This window comes from Aspergillus eucalypticola, assembly GCF_003184535.1.
Source record: "Aspergillus eucalypticola CBS 122712 chromosome Unknown BO83scaffold_10, whole genome shotgun sequence".
In the NCBI taxonomy this organism is placed as follows: Eukaryota; Fungi; Ascomycota; class Eurotiomycetes; order Eurotiales; family Aspergillaceae; genus Aspergillus; species Aspergillus eucalypticola.
In genome coordinates, this window is record NW_020290284.1 from 930402 (window position 1) to 943596 (window position 13195).

General features: G+C 50.9%; 6 protein-coding genes across 6 annotated transcripts; 3 read left to right on the forward strand and 3 right to left on the reverse strand.

Annotated features, from left to right (window-relative positions):
* The first annotated feature begins 39 nt into the window (after positions 1–39).
* On the forward strand, positions 40–854 carry BO83DRAFT_436955 (DUF4396 domain-containing protein). Its single transcript, XM_025535990.1, has 2 exons — positions 40–432; positions 515–854. The coding sequence occupies exons 1-2, from the start codon at positions 57–59 to the stop codon at positions 805–807; spliced, it is 669 nt and encodes a 222-aa protein (XP_025389040.1). The 5' UTR covers positions 40–56; the 3' UTR covers positions 808–854.
* Positions 855–980: 126 nt separating this feature from the next.
* BO83DRAFT_416765 (Clr5 domain-containing protein) lies at positions 981–3163 on the reverse strand. Its single transcript, XM_025534719.1, has 2 exons — positions 2853–3163; positions 981–2723 (listed from the first exon to the last, which is right to left on the reverse strand). The coding sequence occupies exons 1-2, from the start codon at positions 2966–2968 to the stop codon at positions 1073–1075; spliced, it is 1767 nt and encodes a 588-aa protein (XP_025389041.1). The 5' UTR covers positions 2969–3163; the 3' UTR covers positions 981–1072.
* Positions 3164–3355: 192 nt separating this feature from the next.
* On the forward strand, positions 3356–5174 carry BO83DRAFT_377963 (glutathione synthase). The gene is made up of 2 exons (XM_025531131.1): positions 3356–3768; positions 3889–5174. Exons 1-2 carry the CDS (start codon positions 3467–3469, stop codon positions 5135–5137), a joined length of 1551 nt encoding a protein of 516 aa, XP_025389042.1. The 5' UTR covers positions 3356–3466; the 3' UTR covers positions 5138–5174.
* A 78-nt stretch (positions 5175–5252) lies between these two features.
* On the reverse strand, positions 5253–6425 carry BO83DRAFT_444092 (cyclic pyranopterin monophosphate synthase; the record flags this gene model as incomplete). Its single annotated transcript, XM_025536481.1, has 2 exons — positions 6070–6425; positions 5253–5985 (listed from the first exon to the last, which is right to left on the reverse strand). Coding segments are annotated over exons 1-2 (836 nt in total), but the record flags the coding sequence as incomplete, so codon positions are not given.
* A 1539-nt stretch (positions 6426–7964) lies between these two features.
* BO83DRAFT_19501 (LysM peptidoglycan-binding domain-containing protein) lies at positions 7965–9117 on the forward strand. The gene has a single exon (XM_025526588.1). The coding sequence runs from the start codon at positions 8187–8189 to the stop codon at positions 8757–8759; it is 573 nt and encodes a 190-aa protein (XP_025389044.1). The 5' UTR covers positions 7965–8186; the 3' UTR covers positions 8760–9117.
* An 884-nt stretch (positions 9118–10001) lies between these two features.
* Positions 10002–10889, reverse strand: BO83DRAFT_444095 (uncharacterized protein; the record flags this gene model as incomplete). The annotated part of the gene is made up of 2 exons (XM_025536482.1): positions 10593–10889; positions 10002–10527 (listed from the first exon to the last, which is right to left on the reverse strand). Exons 1-2 carry the CDS (start codon positions 10814–10816, stop codon positions 10002–10004), a joined length of 750 nt encoding a protein of 249 aa, XP_025389045.1. The 5' UTR covers positions 10817–10889.
* Between the last annotated feature and the right edge of the window lie 2306 nt (positions 10890–13195).

Here is a 13195-nt window from a genome sequence, read left to right on the forward strand (position 1 = left end):
AAGTACTAACCCTACCACAGACACTTCCCCAACTTTTGAATCTTTAGTATTTCATCATGACCCCCAAGATGTTACTATATAGAACAAGTTCAATCCTCCAATTGACTCCCCACTCTCGCCGCCTCTTTTCCATCCGCTCCCCAGTACAAGCCTGTCGATCCACTACTGCCCAGACCCCGAGCTGTTCCAAATCATCATCATCCCCAACAACAACCGGAAACACTTCCCCATCATGTTCAACTACCACAGAACAACCACAATCCCCAAACCCTCTCACCTTCAACTTTTGGACAACCAAACCCGCCTGGAAGCGCGCCAGCATCAACACCCTCCGCTGCCTCGTTGGCTGCACGCTGGGTGATTTCTCCGCCCTATGGATTCTCCAAACCTACTATCCCCATCTAGGCATGGGTCTTATTATGGGCGCTTCGAGTACGTCTCCGGTCTAGCCCCCATAAAAAGTAGCAAAGAAAAAAAAAATACGGAAAAAAAAAATGTCTAATGAACAGCATAGTGGCTTCGGGAATCACCACATCCATCATCCTCGAGACCATCCTCCTCCGCCGGGGCGCTGACCAACTCTCCTGGCCAGCGGCTGCCCGCACCGCCATGGGAATGAGCATGGTGTCGATGTTGGCCATGGAGACGGCGGAGAATCTGGTCGATTATCATCTCACGGGTGGGATGGTGAATTTGGCTGACCCAATGTTCTGGGCTGCTGCGGCTACGTCTATCACGGCGGGTTATTTGGCGCCGTTGCCGTATAATTATTTGAGGTTGAGGAAGTATGGGAGGGCTTGCCATTGATGAATATAACTAGGGTTCCTGTGTAGTCCATAGTATGTAACTATATCCTCTGCTCTGTATGTATATCGTTTGCTACGGATCGGCAATAGCGTATTCTCAAACTCAATTTAGAGATGTCTCGGTTTTCTGCGTCTAGCGGTTGTGTGAAGAATAGCGACATGGGTATTATGTCTCTGAATTTGGCAATTATAGTAACACTTTTCACTAGCCATGGAGTATAAGCATAAGGACCACCTTTTAATAGGGGGCCCGGATTAGTTGTATGTTAGTTCAAGCAAAACACAAAGGTAGCTTTCCGCCCCTGCACGTGGGTCAAGTACGCATCGAGCTCATGATCTTCGTCAATCACAAACGGAATCTCATTGCCCTTCTCATCACGGTCCATTCCTTCGATCTTCGTGACCACGGCGTCCGGGTACTTCTCGCCGACAATCTGCTGCAGCTCAGCCACCGATCGCGCCGTCAGCTTCTCCACCCAGGTCTTCGAGTCGCCGTGCAGCGGACTCTGGGGATGGATGCGAAGGTAGACAGGTACATGCAACACAGATGGCCCCAGCATCGGGTCTACATAGCCAAAAGCAGCTGCGGAATCGGAAGGGCCCGTCGCGAAGGAAGGGTCATTAGCAGCTTGCAGCAGGGAGGGATCAATTTGCATGTCACTGAGATCACTCGGAGCACTGGCCAGCGCCTGCGAGGCGAGTGTGCTGATTCCATTGGCAATGCCGCTCCCGTAGCTGCTGCTGACTGGAGGACTCCCCGGTTCTGACTGAGAAGCTGGGGCGTGAGGGACGGATGGTTTGCGGGCGGGATCCCGCTTGGTCTGGTCATCGCGAAGCCGCTTCATGACGTCGCGGCACAGCACTTCCAGCGCCTTCACTTTCGCCGTGTGCTCCGGGTCCGCCGGGCCTGGCGCAAGAATCTGACGTAGGAGCTCCGAGTTTTGGATCCATTGGTCCTTCAACTCCTTCCAATGTTCGTCGCCAGCCTCCAGCTTACTCGTGAAATGGTCCGCCTTCAGGGTGTTGTAGAATGCATTCCGTATCTGGCGGCTCTCCTCCGGGTTGATCCCGAGGACATTCTTGGCCTCGGCAATGGTCATTCGCCGTTCCAAAGTCCTCATCCTCTTCGTCACATCAGTGCATAACACATCCAAGGCAAGTGTTTTGGCTTCTAGCTGGTTGGGATCATGCCAGAACACCTGCTGGAGATGTGGTGATCCCTCTATCAGTTTGTTCTTGGCGTCCTGCCATCTCTCAGGTCCCGCAACGGTCTTCTTGATGAAGCCTGCTTCTTCACAGATCCGTTGGAACTGATCCCGTACCTGGCGATACATCGCATTGTCCAGCCCGAGATACTTTTTGCTTTCGTCAATGGTCGTCTCGGAGGGGAAGCGGGGAGGTCCCGGCGGGTCAGCGGGCAGCCCTGCCCATCCGCGAGTCCGGCGGCGACGCTTCCTGCTCGCCCAACGCTCTTCACTTTCCGCTTTGAGGCGCTCGAGGCGTTCCTTGCGCTTGGCAAGAACCTCGGGAGGTAGGTTCGGGGAGGTAGGGTCGTCTGTCGTGGGGGTGGGGAGGTTCTCGGTCTCGTCAAAGGGCGGTGCTTCGGTTTTGTACACTTCCTGCTGGAGGGCGAGGAGTCCTTCATCTTCGGGCAGCTGGATTGGCGTCTGAATGCGCGATTGTGACTTCATCCCGTTGGGGACCCGAAGCAGCCAGCGATTCTTGGCCCGCACTCGCATCAACTCCCGCTCTTTGATCTCAAAACCCTCCTCATTCAGTATGCGAAGCATGTCCCGCTGACTTGTATTCTTCTCCCATAGTTGCTTGACTCGTGCTACGAGCTTGGCGTTTTTATGCGCGGGATTTTGTTTCGAAGGGAAGCCCCACCGTTTGAATTGAGTCTGAAACGCGCGTTTACTATAAAAGGGCGCGAGGTTAGATACAGTAACAGACGCGAAGGGATAGACTTCGGGATATTTGAGATGGGAGATGTGAACAGAAGCACACAAGCAGTGTCAAATATGGCGGGTGCGCAGAATCACTGACCTTGGGGCGAACTGGTAGACATTCTTCATGTATTCCATAATCTCCTCCAAGGCCTTCTTATCCTTGATATACATCTGATAGCAGATCTCCCGCTTGCCATCCCAGTCGTAAACCATGGTGACGGGATGAACAAGGGAGGCGACACACCCTCCCCAGTGGAGGTAGTGCCTGGGGGGATAGCAACCCAGCCAGCCCAGCTGGGTGGAGTGTGGAGGGGAGTTGGGGAAGGTGAAAGATGGAGAGTGACTGCTGGAGACACTGGGGGTGCTTGCTGTGCCCCGTAGTCGCGCCTGCGAATCCGTCGTGCTTCTGGACCGCCGTAGTGCTAGTCGGTTGAGGGGAGCCAGACGGTGCACTTGCGCAACAACCTTGAGGAGTCACCTGACTTGCTGACCGGCAATCGGCGCGGATTAATAATCCAGTGCCGATATGCCCCTCCGCGCTGTGCCGTTACGTGATCGGCGGCCTCCCCGCAGATTACTAGATTTCTTCGTCTACTACTACTTCTTCATTCTCTTCCTCTCTACTCTGCGAATTGAACTCATAGATTGACATTACCACTACTGTGGATTTGTCAGGTACTGTCGGACACATCTTTTGAACTAGATCTCGCAATGGCCGACTCCGTCTACGCGGATTATCCACCCCACCTGAACCCCGCACAGAAGGAGTTCCTGGTCCGGACAGTGAAAGATTGGACTGTTCAACATGGATTGATGATCCGTCCTGCACCGACATTCATCTCCAAGGAGTCAGACCCTCAGGGCGTCGTGGCGACCAGTGCCCCGGTCACCTTGTTTCCTAGTCCTTTCCCCAAATCCTGCTTTGAAGAGGCCCTGGCCCTCCAGACAGTGTACAACCAACTCTATGCCGCGATCACCTGTGATGAACAATGGATTGGGGATATCATGGAAGAGTAAGGGGCACTCCTGAGCCATTATTCTGCTCTCAGCTTTGTGGAACAACTTCTGCGTTCTGCTCCACTTCGCTTGCTTTCGAGCTCCAGATGTAGATGCTAAACCGTTCTTCACTTTAGCCTCATTGACGTGGACGACTTCATCTCGCACCTCTGGAATGTACACCTCGCTGTTAAGAAGGAAGGTTATGTCCAGAACCTCTCCCTTGGCCTCTACCGGTCCGATTACATGCCTCACATGCCGTCTGCCTCGTCTCCTCCCTCCTTGAAGCAGGTCGAGTTCAACACCATCTCATCATCCTTCGGCGGGTTGTCAACGCTCGTGACTTCACTGCATACTGAGCTTCTCAACTCTCCACCGGGTCATCCCCTCGCTTATCCGTCGCATCCTCTGCTTAGCTCGAGCCAGCCTCCAAAAAATACTTCTGTGGAGACCCTCTCTGCGGGCTTGGCCGCAGCACACACTGCCTATGGATCATCCAAGTCATCCCCAGCCCTGCCTACATGCATCATCTTTGTTGTCCAGGAAGGTGAACGGAACGTCTTCGATCAATTAGCTCTCTCAAAGCAACTTACCCAAATTCACAAGATTCCCGTGTTCCGCTTGCTCAACTCCGAAGTCTTCACGCACACTCACATTCCTGCCTCCAATCCTTCCCGGCCGCTCATCTACCGCCCCCCTCACGCTGAAGGAGTAGAGTTCGAAGTTACAACAGTGTACCTCCGTTCTTTCTACACGCCGACCGACTACAAGTCCGAGCGAGACTGGGATGCTCGTATCCATCTGGAGCGTTCCGCCGCCATCAAATGCCCCACTGTCTTGAACCAACTTGCGGGATCCAAGATCGTACAGCAGGTGCTCGCGGAAGCCCAGGGGCCGGATCATCTTGCCAAGTTCCTTGCCGGTACTGACTCATCTACGATTCAGAGGCTACGAGCGACCTTTGCTCCACAATACGACCTTTCCTCAAGTGGCCGTGGGCGCAGCCTCGCCTTAACTCCCGAAACAGCAGCCAACCACGTGCTGAAACCCCAGCGCGAGGGCGGTGGGAACAACATCTACAAAGAGGCGATCCCTGACTTCCTGCGATCCCTCCCTGAGACGGAATGGAAGCGATGGATCTTGATGGAGTTGATCCAGCCACCTGCCGAGGCCAAGAACGTAGCACTGCGACCCGACGGAGAGGTCCTCAGCGGAAATGTCATCGGAGAACTGGGTATCTACGGCACGATCCTCTGGGACCAGGCTGGAGGCAAAATCCTGCACAACGAACAGGGCGGTTGGCTCATGCGGACCAAGGGCAAAGACGTCAACGAGGGAGGCGTTGCCACCGGATTCTCCAGCCTGGACAGTGTCATTCTCTATTAGAATAATATACGCCATCTGTACACCAGCTACATCTGCCATATATATCTATAATAGACAATATAGAGATAAATAATCACTTCTCAGAACCACCTCTACTACTACTACTCGTAGAATCTTCCCTAACCCAATGCCCACTCTTCCCCCCTTCTTCTCCAACAGCCTCACCCCCTCAACTACCATCCCCTTATCCACCGCCTTCAACATATCATATACCGTCAACGCCGCCCCCATTACCGCCGTCATAGCCTCCATCTCCACCCCCGTCCGTCCCTCACAACTCACACTAGCCACGACCCTCATTCCCCCATGCCCTAAATCCCACTTACCGCTATCATCACCAAGCTTGGCCGACGCAGCCTCCGGCCCAACCAACTCCACATCCACCTCCACCCCCGTGATCCCTATCCCCGGATGACACAGGGGTATAATATCCGGTGTCCTCTTCGCAGCCATGATCCCCGCAATGCGCGCTACACTAAACACATCCCCCTTTTTGGTCATCCCGCCGTCGCGCAGGATCTCCCAGGGCCGCGGGTTGGAGAATTGGATATGGCAGGCTGCTGTTGCGAGGCGGGAGGTTATGGGCTTTTCGGTGATTTTGGTCATGTGCACGTTTTGCGAGGCGTTGAGGTGTGGGAGGTCGGGGTCCGGGGTTGTGGGGAGGGAGATGGGTTTGGTGGTGTTGTTGTTGGTGGATGATTTATTGTTGTTGTTTGCACGCGAAGTGTGGTGGTGTCTCGATTGGGGGAGGTATGATCGTGGGATGCGCTGCCCTGGTGTTTGGCGGGGGATGGAGGGAGTGGGCTTATAGTTCGAAGAATGCTGGCTTCGCAATGATGGGTTATCTGCTTGGTGTCGGTTAGCGGAGAAGGAGTACATGCATGGCACATGATGCGAATAGAAAGCATTCAGTGACTCTATCGCTTACCTACCAATAAGTAATCTGGCGGCGTGATGAGTTGAATAGCTGCGGGGACAGCGAAGGGATGACCAAAGCGGCGCAGCTCCGCGGCTGCGCCATAGGAGTTCAGTCATTGTTTGGAGAATAGTTGGGTTGGCGCAAACAGTAGGCTATAGGATCACTGTGAGATAGACGAAGAATTGTTTCTTGATACGAGCTGAGTACGGTGTGAGGGGAGTGAGTCTAGAGGGAGGAGCTATCGGGGAAGCTTTGGTTGTTGTTTCTTATCAGTGGGGATGTCCTGCCGCAAATCGCCGCGGAGAACGCCGGTTCGGGTCACGTGAGCACTGCGGTCAAAAGAAATCACCCAGTTATTCATGAGAGTGATATTAATGTACTCATGTTAGATGGTCAGCTCTTCATCTGAAGTGAATTGATAAATGGTCGCGTGGCCGATATTCGTTGGGAACTCCTAGTAAGTAGTATTACCCTTGCCCTTGTCCACCCTCGTTCCGATACTATATATTTTAACTTTGTACCCTCTTAGACTACCGCATGATCGCCATAGTGCCAGTGGTTGACAATATAGTATGTCTGGATAGTCTGCGCAGTGACTCTCCATTGAAAGAGACGCAGCTCCTACTAGTTTCGGTCGAGCCAATCCCACCAGAGGCAAAATCCCAGGACATCTCATAGGCCTCTAGGCCGGAGATAGCAATGACGGGCGTATCTATTCGTGGCCGTGGGGTATCACGGCGATCACTTTCATTTCCACTATAGACGCTACTATAATCATTGATGCAATTTAGTCAGTCAGCATCTGCTATAGTATATTCAACTGTTCCATGAGGTCAGACATGCCACTCGCCGTGGCTTGAGACATTTCCATTTCCCCGCCCGTGAGTCTCAGACGCTCAACCACCATGTGAGTAGCTGCGTGATGGGTTGATGCGATGAAGAGGTGACTTGATGCTGTTGTACAACTGAGCAAGCAAGCAAGCAAGCAGGAGTTTCTCCGCACTATTACCGACGCTACCAATTACAATCTCACGTCATATCGTATCGAATGTCCAAGCAGTACCCGAATATAGTTGAAGTGGTTCAAGAACTGTCGGATGAGATTGAACATACTACTTTGCTCCGCAGACAATCCGATTTGCATTATGGACTACCAGTGGACAAGATGCCATTTCTCGATGTTTGGTGTGGTTCCTGACCCGTTCATCAATCAGTCCGGCCCCCTTCCCCGCGGCCATTCCCCCGCATTTCCCCCCTCCTCTTCGAAAGCCCTCCAATGCACCAAGACCCTAGTGACAGGAGTGGCGTTGTCGCATTGCAGTGACACGCAGGAGGACTAGTCTGGTCATTGGCGACGCTTTCCATATCAGGAAGCATCGGGCCACCGGCGGGGATCAAAAAGGGTCAAGCCGGATGCAAGCTCAGCAACTATCGAAAGCTAGTTCGAGTTTGAACAGGGTCCGATAAAACTCCTCCAGTCAGCACTCTGTACTTGTGAGACATAACACCTTCAGGGTCGAGCCTCCCCTCTCAGGCTCCAAGCGATCCCGGTTGGTAGGACGCCTGAATACCACTTCCCTGTCTCCCGAGTGGTTCACCGTTGTCTCGGTCAGCTGCGGAACAGACCTGGTGCTGCATTAGAAGGAGAAGAACTTTAGTCTCAGGCTCTAAGAAAACATGGACCATCTTCCGTTATGGAACGGATTAGCCGGTCTTGGCCATCGGGAGCGGAAATACTACGACGGATATGAAGAGACGTCGTGCAAAAAGGGAAGACTACAGCCGTCAGTACTACTGAGTAGGTGAATTCCACATCACAAGGTAACACCCGGCAGCAAGACACTCGTCACCCGATTTACCCGGAGTGTCCGTCGTGGTGAGACTTTTGCAGACTATCCTCGCTATACAGCATCACCAACCAGGATCGTTCCAAGACATGACTTGCCTGACGAGAGCCCAGGGCAAGATAGGCGTCCATAGTAGTATCTCACTGATGCCTCCATAGGGGTAACTTTGCCATCATGGAGGACTATATAAACCACCTTCCTACCCTCCCATCCAGACTCATCTCTCATCCTCAGAAACAGCCTCTCTCCTCTCAAGATATCAAGAACTACAAGAATATCCACCATGTATCTCACATACATCACCCTCCTCACCCTTCTCACCTCCCTTGCCTCAGCCGCAGCGCACATCCCCCGCGACGGTGGCACTCCCACCACCCTCACAGCCGCCGCAGCCATCAATGCCGTGGCTACCCCTTCCCCAACCCAGCCCGGCATGACCAGCAACTGTGACTCCTTCCACCTAGTATCCAGCACCGACACCTGCGTCACCATTGCCTCCAGCGCCGGTATCACACTTGCCAACTTCTACTCGTGGAATCCGGGTGTTGGCTCCGACTGCGATACTCTCTGGCTGGGGTACTATGTCTGTACCGGAGTGAGTGACACTACCACCACTACAACCATATCTACGACTACCACCTCCACCACCACGAGTGTTACCACGCCATTGCCCACTCAATCGGGGATGGTGAGTAATTGCGATGCCTTTTATCTGGTTGCCTCTGGGGATACTTGTACGACAGTGGCGCAGAAGAAGAGTGTGTCAGTGACGGATATCATCGCTTGGAATCCGGCAGTGGGGACGGGTTGTACTAATTTATGGTTGGGGTATTACATCTGTGTGGGGGTGTTGTAAGGTTATGGTCGATTTGGGAGATTATGATTGATGTGGTTCTTGACAGTTGTGCCGGTTGATGATTGGGTATGTTGGATATTGGTTGTGTATGGTCTTAGTCTAGTAGCTAGGGATTGAGTAATAATGAACTACGTTGTTTAAACAGTGTTACAACGGAGACACCCAATTAGTCCAGTTCCTACATTACTAGTCTTCCATATCAAGATAAAAGACAAAGCATTACCTTCGATCGAAACGCATATATCGAGGAAACAGCAGACCTAAATCAATAGATTGAGATAGCGCATAGTTAGGGTGATCTTGTGACCTAAGCCTTGACAATAGTATCTATTCGCTGCTGTACGACCTGGTTAGCGACTCACTTGTATATCAGATGAAGATTACCAAGACCAGAGACTTCGAATATATAAATCATAAACAGAATTAGTTTTTTTTTTTTCTAAAAAAAAAAAAAAAAAAAAAAAAAAAAAAAAAAAAAAAACCAGAAGACATGATATGTGGGCGAAAAATGTCTGGTAAATATGTGATATCAAAAGTAAAAGTGTCAAGAGTAGCCCAAGTGCGAGATACGGAGAGACGAGGTAAATGGTAGGCGACAGGTCGTCACAACGATTTAAAACGGACTTGAGTTGTAATAAAAGCTATCATACAAAGTTTAATATACACACAGGGTGGAACGTGTATCAACACCACTTCCAGGGAGGTCCGTGGTGCTCAAGAAGTATAGTTGTGGAAGCATTTTGCAATGTCAAGAAGAGAGGTTTCTCAGCATTGAACCGAAAAACAAAATACAAAAAAGGAAAAAAGGAAAAAAGGAAAAAATGGAGGTTTAAATTATGCAGTAATGTTTTAATTCTAGTTGTATCGTGGCATTTTTTAAACTAAGTTAACTAACTAAATACATCTTCTGTCATATATTTCACTGCAACTGGGATCAAGTCAAATGGAAACATGATAGTAGAATAACGGCCCAGGATAAATAAAACGAGGTAAACAAACGTAGAGCTAAACACAATCAGAGCACAACCATTTGAACCGTACAAATCCTTCCATTTTCCAGTTCCAAACAGTAACGTCAAAGAACGGATACAGGAACAATTGAGCAGACGGTCAAGCATAAGCTAACGAGTGACAGGTCCGACAACTGCTGGAACCCTCGAAAAAAAAAAAAAAAAAAAAAAAAATAACAGGAAGCCGAAATGAGTGAAAGACAAAACTAGGATTCACTGAACAGACCGGCAATCAGTCATGGGTGAATCTTGCCTCAAAGTTCCAATGTTGGCTCTCGGACCAGACATTCTGGTTGGCCGCGGGTGTTCGATACTTGGATCGTGACTGGCGAGAACCACGCGAGATACTCGGTCCTTGAGTACGCCTGGGAGGAGCGGGAGTTCTTGCAGGAGGTTGGGGATTCGTTCGCGACGAACCACCACGCTGATAAGGAGCACTGCTCTGCCGTCGGTCAGATTCCCTACGGCGGTATGGGCGGGTGGGTGTGCCAGGCTCTTCAGGGCTGCTCCGCCGATGGCTGCGGCGGGGAGTTGGGGTCAGAGTAGCAGAAGACTCGACTGAAGGAGAGGTGCTCGTATTGGAACATGGTGTTTGGTTTGGCGATAGGAAATAATCGTCTTCAGGCTCTTGACCACTCATATACGCATCGTCTGCGTGCTTGTCCGCCTCGAGCTTTGGTATAACCAACTGTGGAAAGAGGTTGCGGCGGTCCTTCTCGACTGCTGTGCAAATGTTGGTGAGATATCTATAGCGCCGTCTGAATATCAAGTTAGAATTCATGGCTTGAAGAATCATGAACTGGAATAGTAGATAGCAACTTACCTCGCAGTATCAGCAGAATAGCGATCGTCTCCTCTTTTCTTCACTAGCTTTTCGAACACCTGCTTTGAAAGGGTTCCCTCGTTCAAAGCTTGGATCATTCCTCTCAGTAGCATGCAATCTTCAATGTAATCCCACGAAATTGGAGACCGTTTGGTTACTAAGGGGTTGCGTGGGGGCGTCTCAGGTCCGTTCCTGGTTTGCCGTCTCGAAGAGTTTCGGGGCATAGTGGTCTGCAGGTGGCTTTACCACGAGAAGAGAGTGGGAGCTGAGAAAGGCTAACGAATGGTCAACTCTTGGTAAAGGATGAAAACTGATCGGGTACGGATTGTGTCTTATATGGTAGCCTGAGGAAAGCTTTTCAGCCCACACGATGTGGGAAGTCCCCGTAGTCAAAAGCACTTTTGCATTTTATTCAAGTTGATGTATAGACATCGACCTACTTGCTTTGGGTGGCCGGTAAAGACACAAGTGCGATGTCTGTCCCAGACTGCAGTCTGCGTCTGCTGTGATCTGGCCAACTGGTGAACAGGTTAAACGCAGGCACCGAGCAAAATCCGTGGGTGATATATCCGATATACCATGAATGGGTCTTCCAACTTGACGGCTGAGTCGGGAAGTGGGTCTTCAAGCAGGTACTCCGGACTGAAACATCCTTTTCAATGTGATCTGTATTGGTGGGGCTTACAGGACTCAAGCTGAGTGATATGTCAACAGTTGTATACTTACTGTTCTTCTGACTGACTGGAAGGCAGAGTCGGCGGATTCGGATTCGAGAAGTTGAACCTCAACTGATCCGATAGACTAAGTACTGACAGTGTCAGGGAACAAAACCTATAGATATGTGAGTAATCATATCAGCGGGCTCTCGACTACTAAGTAACTCCACCAGCAACCGCCTTAGGCGATCAGCTCCTTGGAACAAATTGACAGGCCGGTGACTTTCGGACGCCATGGACCGGATCGAGCCGCCTTCTGCAAAATCCAGCAGATCCCCAATCGATGACTGCTTGGGATTGTTGAAAACGCAGCCAAGAAACCTCCGACATGCATCTAAATTTTACTGTACGGAGTACCACTAGCAGCTACTCTCCCGTATACGTAAGTACTACACCCAGCTCTCCTAGCAGATGTTAATGTATTATAATGGATTTAGGCCCTAATTCGGCTATAGAGAGTTGAATTTGGGCCGCTTTCGACCGCGGCAAAAGTAGCGTCCGCCCGATCTCGGCCCGGCTTGCATGACAGAATCTTGTTTCAGTTTATTCTACTGTCATCTTCCTTGTGTGGTTATGCCTCCAATATTCGAGCCAAAGCCACTTAACGATCCAGCAGCTGATTTGCTCAGAGAGTCAGGAAGCAAGCTACTCGGCGCGAAGCAACCCGTGAGTGGAACTCCACAACCACCCCGGCCTTCACAATACATCGCACACACAATCCCTGTTCCAACATCGGCCTTGGGCGGCTCCAAGCTAGATTCTTGCGCCGAATCAATCCATCCCCTCCAGGAACAAGGGTACTCCATCTGGCCCCGGAGATGAAAGCCAGCCATCTTGTACTTTCCCGCCTAGCTTATCAGAAGATGTGCTTCCCCGCGCTCCATTGGATCTATCAACTTTATCTGCGTATTTCTAGCGTTCAACCATAAATCCCACACTGTTTACTTCGTACCTGTGGTGTATTATTGTACAAAAATATATTCGCACTCGACCTATCCAATACCTCCCCCAGTCCCAGAGATGGAACTTGAAGTGTACACATAAACTACGCCTACAGTTTACATTCTTCCTCCTCTTCACAGCTTGATCCCTGTCTATAGCTTCACCGCCAGAATATCGGAGTGGTCGATCTTTACGTCGGGGACTGTTGCCAATGCTGCAGGTAGATTGGGTGTTTCAGCATCCCCAAATTTTGACACAGGAGGCTAGCGCATGCTGCATTCACGGACTCACGGGAGAAATCGTAACTGAGATGCTTGGTTGCCCGGGTGATTACTTCCGATCCCAGGGAGAACCAGAGAATATACTGGCTGTATCCTCAGTAATGATTTTGTCACTTGAAGCCGGTGCCCTAGTAGGTCTTTGGCTGGATCTAGACTGTAGCTGAATGTTCCGATTTATTATATCATTAACTTTGTTCTGCTGTGGTTCCAGCCAGGTCGGTGGCCCACAATCGTGACTTTACGGGTCGTTGCCATGGAGAGGCTGCAAGAGTCCGTATACTGTGGACATGGGTTGCGTGCTGATGCTTCGTAATTCAGGACATCTAAGACTACCTTCTTAGTGTACTCTCCTACGCCGAGATTTTTGTCAGGTCCCAATGGTTGTCCCATGCTCTCTGAAGGTATCCTGTAGAAGACCCAGATAAGGCGTATTCCCTGACTTCTCCGCCAAGTCCAACTCGTCGAAAGCCTTTCAGCTAGTCACACCAGGGCCCAGTGCTCCAACTCCCCTGCCTCTCATCGGAATGGCTTCTATTAACCTTGAAAGGAGCCCAGTAAAAATACTTTGCAGCGTATAGTGAGCTGGTAAACCCTCAACAGCTCCCCTTTCCGACAGCGCGGCAGGACAAGCATTCTTAATGTCCAAATATGCCTGAAAGCTGTG